The sequence below is a fragment of the Somniosus microcephalus genome, chromosome 4 (genome assembly GCF_052327205.1).
Source record: "Somniosus microcephalus isolate GS21.2 chromosome 4, FLI_Smic_1.0, whole genome shotgun sequence".
NCBI classification, from domain to species: domain Eukaryota; kingdom Metazoa; phylum Chordata; class Chondrichthyes; order Squaliformes; family Somniosidae; genus Somniosus; species Somniosus microcephalus.
The window spans coordinates 224,485,995-224,500,187 of NC_140990.1; the positions used below are offsets into that span (position 1 = coordinate 224,485,995).

Sequence of the window (14,193 nt, forward strand, 5' to 3'; positions counted from 1 at the left end):
AGCCTCCCCAGAGACTGAATATATGAATGGACTATTTTCATATAACATTGTATATTGTTAATTTTTAAATGAGTATTATGGTACTGTTAATCTAAAAGGGGAGGAATTGTAATGTATGTAATGTATATATACACCTTAAGGGAGAACACTACTTTTTACAGCTCCTGTATACTGTAGTACTGGCAGTGACCACACCTGTATATAAACCCTGAGTAGTGATCTGTAAATTTAGTTCTAGAGTAACCGTCATTCAGTAAACACCTGTTGAATCGTTCCCTGCAATCTGATTATTGAAGGACACAACATTAAGATACACGGACATAACAAGAATAACCCGGTGACACGGTCTAGGTTCACAAATGTAAAACATGAGCAAGATATTAGAGGCACCTGTGGAACCATCTAGCAGAGTGAGTCATTGCTTTGAGGAGAAGCTGAGGATGAGAGTTGTGTGTTTTTTTTTAAAAAAATCTCCATTAAGAAGTTCTACTAAAGAATGCACTCCAGATTGTAACTTGCAACACTACCCAGGAAAGCCATTAGCAGTAACTGGCAAACAAATGATTATGGAAAAATGTGTCCTTTTTGAAAATACTTTTTTTCAAATCAGCTTGGCAGTTTGAGCTGGTTTTGTGAATATATACATGAAATAATAAGCAATACAATTTTTTTCTGAATCTTATTTATTGTGTATTTAACACACCTGATTTGCTCTATCTTTTAGATAGATACCTTGCATTGCCAGCAACACTTCAAAAGTAACATTTCAGATTGAAAATATGGAGCAACACGCTGAAAAAGAGATTGCTGTTAGCAAGTACATTCAACACCATCAATCTGCCATGCCTGGAAAGGCATACATGTCACAATATTGAAAAATACAATTACAGCCACAGACTGCACACTGGTTTAAATATAAGCAGCAGCCAGTCCTGCCCCTGACACTGAGCAAAACTAAAGAATGAGCAGGCTGTTTTGACAGCTATACCAGTGACATGTACAATTACTGAAAAGATAATTACTGCAGGGCAGCAACTCCTACACTGCAATTACAGCAGTGGATAAAAGTGTATATTTTAAAAAAAATTCAAACCAACAAAACTATGCTGAAATGCTAGAAACTTTCTCATAAGATCCTAAGCATGCACATACACAGACAAGTGCATCAAGCAAGCTTCGGCAGTTCATGTCTTTTAGCGCACACACTATGCATCAAATGCTAGTATTAAACTGGCATCCCACAAGAATACAAATGATTCGTGCAAAAGACGGCACCAGAAAACTTTTTTGAACTCTTAACAATGCAAAATGGTCAGTAACTCAGGAATATTTGGAAGTCAAATATATTTTCACTTAGGAAATTTCAATGGTCAAATATATGGTTCTAGTGGCATCCTGCATTGCGAGCCGTACCCTTCATCAAGGTTCCTCAATAGAAGACAAATCAAGCCAAGTTCCCTAATGGAAATAAGGATGGAAACCATTCTAGTGTTGCTTCAGAAGATTAAATGGTCGGGTGGAATCCATGATCAGGCGGAATCCATGATCAGGCACACTGCACGCAGTCTGTGGAAGAAGCAGGCTTAGTGGGCTGAAAGTGCCTTTTCCCATTCTATGCTTTATGTTTTAAAGTACTGTATCATAGAGACTTTCATGGAAAACATAAAATAGCTAACTGCAGTTCCACAAAATCATTACCATGTGCTGAACTGACCAACTTAGCTTATACCTTTATCACATGTAGAGTGTAACATTGTGCTTTCAAATCGCAGAGAACAATTAACATTACCTGATGAATTAAACAGCATAGAGTATTCAAAAACCCTAATCATTACAAATAGCAACCTAATTTGCTCGTCCTGAAAACAGTAATACCAAGGGACTATGTTTCTGTACATTTTAACCGCTTTTGATTCTGAGGTACAGTAATCTTTTTCAGTCTAAAGTTTTCAAATAAATTACTACAAGCTATTGGACCAACTCCAACATGGGACAAAAATCAAGATCTTACATTAGTAAAAATATTCAAAAATGCCACTGACCTAAATCATCATCCCAATAAATTAACATGGCTTGAACCAAAACTTAAATTAAAAATAAATAACAAGATTTTGATTACAAACCTACTCATAGGTGCCGAATAATAACTATCGATGTATCTGTCAGTGGTTTTCCAATAATATTCACTCTAAACTTGCCAATAATTTAGGCAAAACCTTGAAAGTGTTCATATCTCTGAAAAAGTATTGTGTGAACCTGATAAATGGTGCAATATTTTTGTCACTGAATCATTTGCATTCCTTTGAGACATTTACTTACAAACATTTACAGTAATGAAACATGAAGACTCTTCTGTTTAGTGGACCTTGAGGTAGGAAAAAGAATAAATAGTAAAACATAAAGCACAGTACTCAATGAAACAATATTTTTTTTAAATGTCGAGAAAGAAAAAACTAAAAAAAAGTTAACAAAAATATAAATGGGAAAATGTCAAAGCTATAATCAGTATACCACAGGCAACACAGGGCTAACATTTAGGTAACCCTTACCTAGAAGAGGCTGGACTTAGTTCTCAGTCATGATACTAAAATTGGACCTGTTTTAGCAGATACTGGTAAACAAATATGAACCTTTACTTGTGAATTCACTTTTACACAGTTGGAACAAGTCTCTTCAAAAGGGGCAGGAAAAATATTCTCTATTTGTAAAACATCGTGACAAAATTCTAATACTGGACACAATAATATTCATTCACATTTTACAGGAATGTTTCCAATAGGTTACTTACAGACCACAATAGCTATAATTTCCTTAATAAGTTTTCTAAAGCTGGACATTTTCCAGTGTTTATGGGCCAGGTACCCGACTGATTTAAATCGATTTCCACTATTCACATCATTCATGACTCCATGGCAATTTTATATCACTTGGAAGCCATACAGAACCCTAAAGTTGTGCTGAGATTGTCCTGCCTTTTTTATAATGCACATAGAACTCAGTGCATTATATCAAACTCCAGAGTCAGGCCTCCGGCCCCAAACTGAATACTGGTAATCTTTTTTATTTTGCCCAGGCCTATTATTTTCTTAGACTACATCAAAAAGCTCCAAGTCTAAAACACCAGAGTAATTGCTTGCCAAAAATACAACACTATTTTACAAACATCACTCAAACTTCAGTTTGGTTTTGGTAATTCAGAACAAAATTACAGTTGGACAGAGAAGAACTATACCATGCTGTCTAGGTTTTCCTTGGAGTGTTTCTCTTTTCCATTGTTTGAGTCCTCTGTGGGCATATAGTGGTTCTGGTAATCCTGAAGGATTGTTACGATATCATGGTGACCGAAGTGAATTGCCTCATCCACTGGTGTGTTGCCCCACCTAAAAATCATTAAAAACTACAATTACAGAATCAATTAAACAAGACATTCCAGGTGAACAGCCTGAAGGAACAAATTACTCATAGGCAATCACAGTAAGTATTTCTTGATTTACACCCAGCAAGGTCATCCTCAACACCTCTTCCCAAAAGTCTACCTTAGAGAATGAAAAAGCATTTATTATCTGTCTTCACCTTTTACAACATTTAGGGTTGAGCTGCATATCGCAATGATTGTTCTAAAAATCACTCAGGATTTTTGCGCCATATTGCCTTTAAAAGTTTTACAAACACTTGGAAAATAGTTATTTTTCTTTTGTTTTAAAAAAATGCCTAACAGTTGAATGCATTGAAGAAAAGATATATTTTAATTATAGCAGACATCATTGCTACTAGTGTTTCATCATTGAGGGAAAGAGGGAGCTGTTCCTTGGGACTGGCTCCACTTAAACTGGGCTAGGACCAGAGTCCTGGCAAATCGAATATCTAGGGATGTAGATATGACTTTAAACTAAAAAAGGGAGGGGCCAGGTGAGGGGAAATTTAGAAGCATTCGTAATAAGGGATCTACAAGAAATGAAACCAGCCTAAATATAAACGAAACAGGAAAGGAGAGCATAGGGAAACTAAGGGAGGACATAGATGGCCAGGGAATAAATAGAATTATAGAACAGGAGTGTAAAAAGATGGTTAAAAATAAAGTGAGAGGAACTGCCATTAACAATGAGTTGAACTGTCTCTACAGCAATGCACAGTGTCCATAATAAAACCGGAGAACTGCAGGCAATAACACATTGCGAGGAACGAGATATAGTAGGGATTACTGAGACATGACTACAGAAAAATCAGGACTGGGAATTAAACATTGCAGGGTACAACATATTTAGAAAAGATAGAGAGGCAAAAATGGGAGGTGGAGTAGCTGTACTTATTAGAGATAGCATAATGGCAGTAGAAAAAGTGACGCAGCTATCAACAAGACAGAAATAGAATCCATGTGGTTAGAGATAAAAGATAATAAAGGATCAATCACACTAATAGGGGTAGTCTACAGACCACCTAATAGTGGAAGGGAGGTGGAGGATGAAATATGTAAACAAATTAGGGAATTGAGTAAAAAATAGTAAAATAAAGATGGGGGATTTCAACTACCCTGATATTAATTGGCTAGAAGAGGCAGGTAAAGGGTATGAGTGAATGGAGGTCCTACAATGTGTACAGGACTCCTTTCTAACCCAATATGCAAGAATCCCAACAAGGGAGGATTCACTACTGGATCTAGTAACGGGGAATGAACCAGAGCAGATAAGAGTAGTATACGTAAGAGAACATCTAGGCAATAGTGACCATAATATAATACGCTTTAACATAATAATTGAGAAGGACAGAAGTATGATGAAAACCAGGGTAATAGATTGGAGAAAACCTGATTTTGAGGGGTTGAGAATCGAACTTGGGAAAATAAAATTAAGAACAATATTGGCAAATAATGACGTAGAATAGCAATGGGAAACATTTAAAACGGTGCTCAACAAAGTCTAGGAAAAATATATTCCTCTCAAAATCAAGAATAAACTAAACACTAATGAGACACCATGGATGAATAAAGACATAAGGGAAAAATTGAGGGTAAGGAAAGAGGCATACACCAAGTACATGGACAGCAGGGGAAAGCATGAGAAGGGAAAATACAAAGAGATTAGGAGAGAAGTCAAAGAGAACAATGAGGAAGGCAAAGAGGAACTATGAAATTAAATTATCAAGGAACATAAAACAAAATAAATTATTCTACAGGCACATGAATAAAAAAAGGAAAATTGGGATAGGAAATATGGACCACTAAGGGATGGTCAAGATAAAATCACAGGCAGCAATAGGAAAATGGCAGAAATATTAAATAATTACTTTGCTTCAGTATTTACCAGGGACACAGTTCAGGTGGACATGACATCGGAAGATGAGATTAGAAATGATATAACCACATTTAAAATAAGAGAAATATTAAACAAACCAATCAAACTCAGAGGATAACACCCCTGGTCCGTACAGATTACATCCACGCATTTTAAAAGAATCTAGGGAAGAGATAGCAGAAGCATTATTACACATATTTAATAATTTGTTAGAATATGGTGTAGTGTCAGAGGACTGGCAGATAACTAACATAATATAATACCTATATTTAAGTATTTAATAATTTGCTAGAAAAAGGTGTAATGTCAGAGGACTGGCGGATAGCTAACGTAATACCTATATTTAAGAAGGGAGATAGAACATGTCCAGGGAACGAAAGACCAGTCAGCTTAACATCAGTGGTAGGAAAACTCATGGAATCCCTACTAAAGGAAAAAATAGAAGAACATTTAGAAACCAAAAATAATAATGAATAGTCAGCATGGATTTCAAAAGGGAAAGTCTTGCTTGACCAATCTCATTGATTTCTTTGAAGAGGTAACAGAGAGAGTAGACACGGGTAATGTAGATGATGTAATTTATCTAGATTTCCAAAAGGCCTTCGATAAGGTACCACATAATAGACTAATGAATAAGGTCAGAGACTGCTGAGTCAGGGGACAAGTAGCAGAATAGATAGCTAGCTGGCTTCAAGACAGAAAGCAGAGAGTAGGAGTAAAGGGTAGCTATTCACAGTGGCAGAAGGTGGAAAGTGGGGTCCCACAAGGATCAGTGCTGAGACCACTGTTGTTCACAATTTATATAAAAGATTTAGACTTTGGAATCAAAAACACAATTTCTAAATTTGCAGATGACACCAAGTTGGGGGTGGGGTGGGGGATAGTCAATACTGAGGAGGACTGCAACAAAATACAAGAATTAATAAACTTGCAGAATGGACATATAATTGGCAAATGAGTTTCAACATAGATAAATGTGAGGTATATTTTGGCAAGAAAAATAAGGAAGTCATATATTACTTGGAAAATAAGAATCTAAATGGGGTAGAAGAGCAAAGGGATCTCCGAGTACAAATACACAAATTGCAAAGTAATGACACAGGTTAAGGCCATAAAAAAGCAAACCAAGCACTAAGGTTTATTCTAGAGGGATAGAATTGAAAAGTAGAGAAGTTATGTTAAACTTGTATCGAACCTTGGTTAGACCACACTTGGAGTACTGCGTACAGTTCTGGTCCCCATATTATAAAAAGGACAGAGAGGCATTGGAGAGGGTGCAAAAAAGATTTATAAGGATGATACCGGAAATGCGAGGGTATACCTATCAGGAAAGGATGAACAGGCTGGCTCTCTTTTCTCTTGAAAAGAGAAGGCTGAGGGGTGACCTAATAGAGGTCTTTAAAATTATGAAGGTTTTGATAGAGTAGATACAGACAGAATGTTTCCAATTGTGGGGAAGAGCAAAACTAGAAGCTATCAATATAAGATAGTCACCAAGAAATCCAATAGGGAATTCAGTAGAAACTTCTTTACCCAAAGAGTGGTGAGAATGTAGAACTCGCTACCACAGGGAGTGGCTGAAGCGAATAGTATAGATGTATTTAAGGGGAGGCTAGACAAGCATATGAGGAAGAAGAGAAGAGGGTTACGCTGATAGAGTGAGATGAGGAAAGACGGGAGGAGGCTCGAGTGGAGTATAAATACCAGCATGGACTGGATGGGCCGAATGGTCTGTTTCTGTGCTGTATATCCTATGTAATCTGATGTAATAGACATTATCAAATTAGTGAGACCTAATCTGCAGGCCAATCTTTGCACAATTTCCCCCTTTTACTCAGCTTTTTCTGAAGAGTATGCAGGATTGAGCAGGCTGATTAAAATTAAATAGTTAGATTATGACCAACTCACCTGTCTTTAGGGAATGGATTTACTTTGCACGCTTCTAACAAAAAGTGAACCACCTCCACGTGACCTACAAATCAAAATACAGCTGTTACATTCTGAACTATAAAACAAGTGCTTTCCTCACGATGATGAAAGAGCCATCTCCACAAGTTAAATCTTACCTTCAGCAGCTGCTACATGCAGTGCTGTTCGTGAGTCATAGTCCCTCTGCTCCATGTCCATGGCAGACAAAGCAAATCTGGAAGAAAAGAAAGGCAACTGTTTTTCACAATTTCTTAAGAGGTCTAAGGTAATTTTACATTCAAAAGTCTTTTCATTTATATACTCTTATAAAATAATCCACTAGATATTTTAAATTTTAAGATTTAATATTTAATAGATTTCATGTGTAACTAGATGTTAAAATATGCAGGACATAAATCCCTTCTCGTTTTTCAGGTCCTGGTCACTTTTCCATGTGACCATCTATTTAAGGTGTAATTGTGCAATTATAATTGTTTTAGCTTGGTTAGTGTGAAATAGCTAATAAAACCAAGTTAATGTCAAAGTCATTATGAGACAGAGATAGTCACTAGTTTTTTGTTTAGGCTACTTTAACAGTCTAATCTACCATAAAGCAAATCCATGTACTAAAAAAAAAAAAAAATTGTTTTTAATTAAGTATCTTTTTTATAAACACACACTATTCAGAGACTGACAGTCTCTGAATACAAGTCCACAGAGTAGGTGGGCCGCAGTCTCTGAATACAAGCCCACAGACACATCGGACCGTGGAGCCGGCGACGGTGAGGTGGAGGCCGCGGCGACCAGAGAATGTGTTCGGCGAGTCGGGCGGAGGCAGCGCATCGGGACGCAGCAGCAGCCACGACGACTCGCAGTCCGACTGGGAGGAGGGGAGCCGGGAATGGTGGCCAGAGGGTGAGCAGGAGAAGCAGGCCACCACACGTGGAGCCGAGCTGGCAACAGTGAGGAGGAGGCCGCGGTGACGAGGGCGACGGAGCGGCTGAGGGACATCGTGCTCCCACTGGATGCCAAAGAATTGACTTTCTGAACACGGCGCTGTAAAAATAGCTGACGTGTCCCTACGGGGAGTAAGCATTCCATTGTACTTGTACTGGTTACATATGGCAAATAAAAAAATTGAATTAATACAAACCCAGAGTGTGTAGGCGGGCCGCAGTCTCTGAATACAAGCCCACAGACAGAGTAGGTGAGCTCAGTCTCTGAATACAAGCCCACAGACACAGAGTAGACAGGCTCAGTCTCTGAATACAAGCCCATAGACACAGAGTAGCAGGGCTGTCATACGGAAGTACAAAGAGAGTTCAAGCTTCTCCGCTAAGTTTGTGTCTCTAATTTTTTTTTTTGAAGAATCTAAACTACAGCAAAGTAGGCCAATTGTTAAAATACTACGGTCAGTTTCAGAAGACCCAAAACATTGACTCAGGACACCATGAGGTCTCATGGCATCAAGTCAAACATGGGCAAGGAAACCTCCTGCTAATTACCACCTACCACCCTCCCTCAGCTGATGAATCAGTACTCCTTCATGTTGAACACCAATTGGAAGAAGCACTGAGTAGCAGCAAGGGCACAAAATGTCCTCTGGGTGGGGGACTTCAATGTCCATCACCAAGAGTGGTTCGGTAGCACCACAACTGACCGAGCTGGCTGAGTCCTAAAGGACATAGCTGCCAGACTGGGTCTGCGACAGGTGGTGAGGGAACCAACAAGAGGGAAAAACCTACTTGATCTCGTCCTCACCAATCTACCTGTTGCAGATGCATCTGTCCATGACAGCATTGGTGGAAGTGACCACCGCACAGTCCTTGTGGAGACGAAGTCCCGTCTTCATGTTGAGGATACCCTCCATCGTGTTGTGTGGCTCTACCACCGTGCTAAATGGGACAGATTTCGAACAGATCTGGCAACTCAAAACTGGGCATCCATGAGACGCTGTGGGCCATCAGCAGCAGCAGAATTGTATTCAACCACAATCTGTAACCTCATGGCCCGGCATATCCCTCACTCTACCATTACCATCAAGCCGGGAGGTCAACCCTGGTTTAACGAAGAGTGCAGAAGAGCATGCCGGGAACAGCACCAGGCATACCGAAAAATGAGGTGTCAACCTGGTGAGGCTGCAACACAGGACTACTTGCATGCCAAACAACAGAAGCAACATGCGATAGACAGAGCTAAGCGATCGCACAACCATCGGATCAAATCAAAGCTCTGCAGTCCTGCCACATCCAGTCGTGAGTGGTGTTGGACAATTAAACAGTTAACAGGAGGAGGCGGCTCCAAAAATATCCCCATCCTCAATGATGGTGGAGCCCAGCACGTGAGTGCAAAAGACAAGGCTGAAGCATTTGCAACTATCTTCAGCCAGAAGTGCCGAGTGGATGATCCATCTCAGCCTCCTCCTGAGGTCCCCAGCATCACAGATGCCAGTCTTCAGCCCATTCAATTCACTCCACGTGATGTCAAGAAACGGCTGAAGACACTGGATACTGCAAAGGCTATGGGCCCTGACAACATTCCGGCAATAGTACTGAAGACTTGTGCTCCAGAACTAGCTGCGCCACTAGCCAAACTGTTCCAGTACAGCTACAACACTGGCAACTACCCGGCAATGTGGAAAATTGCCCAGGTATGTCCTGTCTGCAAAAAGCAGGACAAATCCAACCCGGCCAATTACAGCCCCATCAGTCTACTCTCAATCAGCAAAGTGATGGAAGGTGTCGTCGACAGTGCTATCAAGCGGCACTTACTTAGCAATAACCTGCTAACTGATGCCCAGTTTGGGTTCCGCCAGGGCCACTCAGCTCCTGACCTATTTACAGCCTTGGTCCAAACATGGACAAAAGAGCTGAACTCAAGAAGTGAGGTGAGTGACTGCCCTTGACATCAAGGCAGCATTTGATCGAGTGTGGCATCAAGGAGCCCTAGCAAAACTGAAGTCAATGGGAATCAAGGGGAAAACTCTCCATTGGTTGGAATCATACCTAGTACAAAGGAAGTTGGCAGTGGTTGTTGGAGGTCATTCATCTCAATCACATGACATCACTGCAGGAGTTCCTCAGGGCAGTGTCCTAGGCCCAACCATCTTCAGCTGTTTCATCAATGACCTTCCCTCCATCATAAGGTCAGAAGTGGGGATGTTCGCTGATGATTGCACACTGTTCAGCACCATTCGAGACTCGTCAGATACTGACGCAGTCCGTGTCCATATGCAGCAAGACCTGGACAACATTCAGACTTGGGCTGACAAGTACAAGTAACATTCGCACCACACAAGTGCCAGGCAATGACCATCTCCAACAAGCGAGACTCTAACCATCTCCCCTTGACATTCAATGGCATTACCATCGCTGAATCCCCCACTATCAACATCCTGGGGGTTACCATTGATCAGAAACTGAACTGGACCAGCCATATAAATACTGTGGCTACAAGAGCAGGCCAGAGACTGGGAATTCTGCGGCGAGTGTCTCACCTCCTGACTCCCCAAAGCCTTTCCACCATCTACAAGGCACAAGTCAGGAGTGTGATGGAATACTCTCCACTTGCCTGGATGAGTGCAGCTCCAACAACACTCAAGAAGCTCGACACCATTCAGGATAAAGCAGCCCGCTTGATTGGCACTCCATCCACCTTCAACATTCGCTCCCTCCACCACCGGCGCACTGTGGCTGCAGTGTGTACCATCTACAAGATGCACTGCAGCAACTCGCCAAAGCTCCTTCAACAGCACCTTCCAAACCCGCGACCTCTACCACTTAGAAGGACAAGGGCAGCAGACACATGGGAACATCACCACCTACAAGTTCCCCTCCAAGCCACACACCATCCTGACTTGGACCTGTATCGCCGTTCCTTCACTGTCGCTGGGCCAAAATCCTGGAACTCCCATATGGTGTAGGTACACCCAGCATTGTGGGTGTACCTACACCATATGGACTGCAGCGGTTCAAGGCGGCGGCTCACCACCATCTTCTCAAGGGCAATTAGGGATGGGCACTAAATGCAGGCCTAGCCAGCCAGCGACGCCCACATCCCATCAATGAATAAAAAATTTAAAAAAATTAAAAACTGAGATTGCCATCCGTATTGTACACCTGATCCACATCCTCCTACAATATAATACTGCAGTGTTTGAGGCAAGACTGCTTGCTTTATCGCAGGAAATAGACCACAGCCCATGTCTGTATGCAGCAGTCTAAACGGCAAAGGACATGGCTAAGTCTCTCGCATTAGAATTAGATTTATATGGGATCAGTCGTAGTGTGTGCTTGTTGTGTTCTTTAATTTAAAAAAAAGGTTGGTGTGGTGACAACTTGGATTGTATTCCTCCCTGATGTATCTGTGATGCCTGTTTTTTGAGACTCGAAAACCTCCATTTAAGAAATACTGAACTACTGGTCAAATACTGAGCTTAAAAGGAAGCCTTGAAGAAACTAGTCATCAAAATACCTATTTGCACTATATGCAGCAATTCCAAAAGAGGTGCAGTCCCTTTCTATTGCTGTTAGATGTCAGCAGCTTTTGTACATTCAGCACAGTATAATCCAGCATTAAGTGATAAAAAGATACTGCAGAAAACTAGTACAGTAGCTGGAAATGACAGTATTCGTGATCCACAACGAGCATTTTCATTTATCAGTTATGAGCCATTTTTTGTTTTAAATTGAATGCACCAATAAATCAAGACTTTGACAAATGACATATTTTGGAAAGAAAATCCTGGAGATGGCAAGGTTTACAATGGCTTAGCACATTAACAGCTCTTTAAACCCAAACGTATCCTCTTGGACAAAAGCCACAACACATAAAATGGCATCCAAATTCACAGCATAAATTTTCTCTCATAATATGTGACCTTAATAGGCAGACAATATTGCAGATATTTAGAGCTAGCATTTATTGTTGCGGGAAATGAAACTCAATCTTTCCTATAATTCCTTTTAATCCACTAAAATCAGTGGACCAAAGTACTTAATGCAGTTCCGGTTCTGCTGCTTAGTGGTTACATCATTTAGTGATCTATGCAAAGATTAGCATCATGAAAGATTGGGTTTTGTAATAGCTCTTGTACAACATTAATGTGATAAGGGTAACGATAACACTGTCAGTAATTTCTTAAAATCTTTTTCTGCTCTTTACATAAATTCCCAGCTGAGAATTGCCATGCACACAGGGAAAGCTGGGCATGTGTAGAATCCACTAGCTGTAGATGGAACGTGTGAATTTTTTCCATTGTCTGCAGATTTCCTGTCTATTATTGGTAGTGAAAACATCTGGGATCTTTGCCTATATCAAACAGACAAAAGCACACCAATACCCAGATTATTCTATGAAAATATCTGCATACACTGGGTGTAAAGACTGTGGGTATTATGTTGAATTAATACACAGACTACAAGAGTAACTTTAACAGGACTTTACTATTCGAAGGTCAGGGCGAATCTGCCCAATAAATCCTGACACAGCACTTATATACCGGTGTGGTCACCGTCGGTATTACAGTATACAGCAGCCAAGATCAAATAGTGCCACACCTAAAATAGTTCTCTTAAAGGGGGACGGTTACATACAATAGTTCTCTTAAAGGTAGAACAGTTACATACACTACACTGGGTGCCATCTCCACTTGGCTAAACACTTGCGACGCAATGACTTCCAGGGAAAATCTTACCTTCTGAGTGCAGACACATCTCCTGTATATGCAGCAAAGAGAAGGTTGATCACTGACTTTACCTAAAAAGGTTTAGAAGAACACAAAAAAGGCAGATTTGGGTTATATTCAATTTGAACATTTATTCTGTATTTTAGAACTCAATCAATTATGTCATATTCATAACTTGTGTTACTTCCACAAGTTATGAATAGGACATAATTAAAAGCATTAAAGACTATGGGGGAAAAAAGTAACCAAATATCCCATAGTCAGTTTCTCCCAAACATTTTTTTTAAACTTTGAGGATCTAAGAACATAGGGCCAGGAGTAAATCATTCAGCCCCTCAAGATTGTTCCGCTATTCAATGAGATCATGGCTGATCTGTACCTCAACTCCATTTACTGCTGTCAATTTATTTCTCATCCCTTTGAAGTTTGTCTTACTGAAGTTTAAAACCTGGGTTTGTGACTCTCCCTTCTCCCTCTCAAACATATCAAATTCAATTATACAGTAAACTCTTTCTTATCTGGCACCTATGGGACCAGGATGGTGCCAGTTGATGAAAAATTCTGGATAACAGAGAGGTAGGCCATTTTTAACACAAACAAAAATAAAAACCACTAACTCAGCCACTGCGGGAGACTCGGACTTGGCAAAACGAGTGCTGGATGGATTCGGCAAGATTACCGGTTATCTATTTTGCCGGTTATTAAAGTATTCCGGATGATTAAGTGCCGTTTAAACAAGAGTTTACTGTATTATGATCACTATTTGCAAGATGCTCCCTTATCGCCAGATTGTTAACTAATTCTGATTTGTTACTCATCACTAAATCCAGTATGGCCAATTCCTTTGTCTGTTTTAAAACACGAGTTGTAGAAATTCACTGCCTTTACTACTTCAGCTGCTGTTCTTCTCCCAGTCTGAGAAAATAAAAAGTTCCCATTAAACAACATTTTTTTTTTTGCTACATGCTTCCCTGATCTCCATATTTATACATCACCCCCCCCCCCCCATTACTTCATTTCTATCAGAAGATCTGTAGGCAACTTCTACCAGAGTCTTGCATCTTTTGCTGTCCCTTAACTCTACCCATACTGTTTCCACTGCCCAGTCACTCTTACTGAAATCCCTTCTTTCTATTGTGGTATTTGTGCCTTTTATCAATATTGCTACTCCCCCTCCTTTCCCAATTTCCTTTCTAAAGATCCTACAGCCTGGAATATTTAGCTCCCAATCATGCTCAAGTTGTAGCCAGGTGTCAGTAATGGTTATTACATCATACCCTTTAAGTTGAATTTGCGTTTCTAATTCAC

At 40.2% G+C, this 14,193-nt stretch overlaps 1 protein-coding gene across 2 annotated transcripts in view; it reads right to left on the reverse strand.

Moving 5' to 3' along the window:
* Window positions 1-645: 645 nt before the first annotated feature.
* Window positions 646-14,193, reverse strand: part of LOC147120231 (glutaminase kidney isoform, mitochondrial-like) — a 103,699-nt gene continuing 90,151 nt past the window's right edge. Inside the window, exons 15-19 of one of the 2 annotated variants that reach the window (XM_085985854.1) lie at window positions 12,895-12,956; window positions 7,358-7,434; window positions 7,200-7,263; window positions 3,233-3,380; window positions 647-2,365 (exon numbers count right to left, since the gene is read on the reverse strand). In XM_085985854.1, the coding sequence (XP_085841980.1) occupies window positions 2,357-2,365; window positions 3,233-3,380; window positions 7,200-7,263; window positions 7,358-7,434; window positions 12,895-12,956 (360 nt within the window). In that variant the 3' untranslated portion in view covers window positions 647-2,356. Of the gene's footprint in view, window positions 3,381-7,199; window positions 7,264-7,357; window positions 7,435-12,894; window positions 12,957-14,193 lie in introns of both variants that reach the window. The other variant, XM_085985855.1, reaches the window with a different exon arrangement.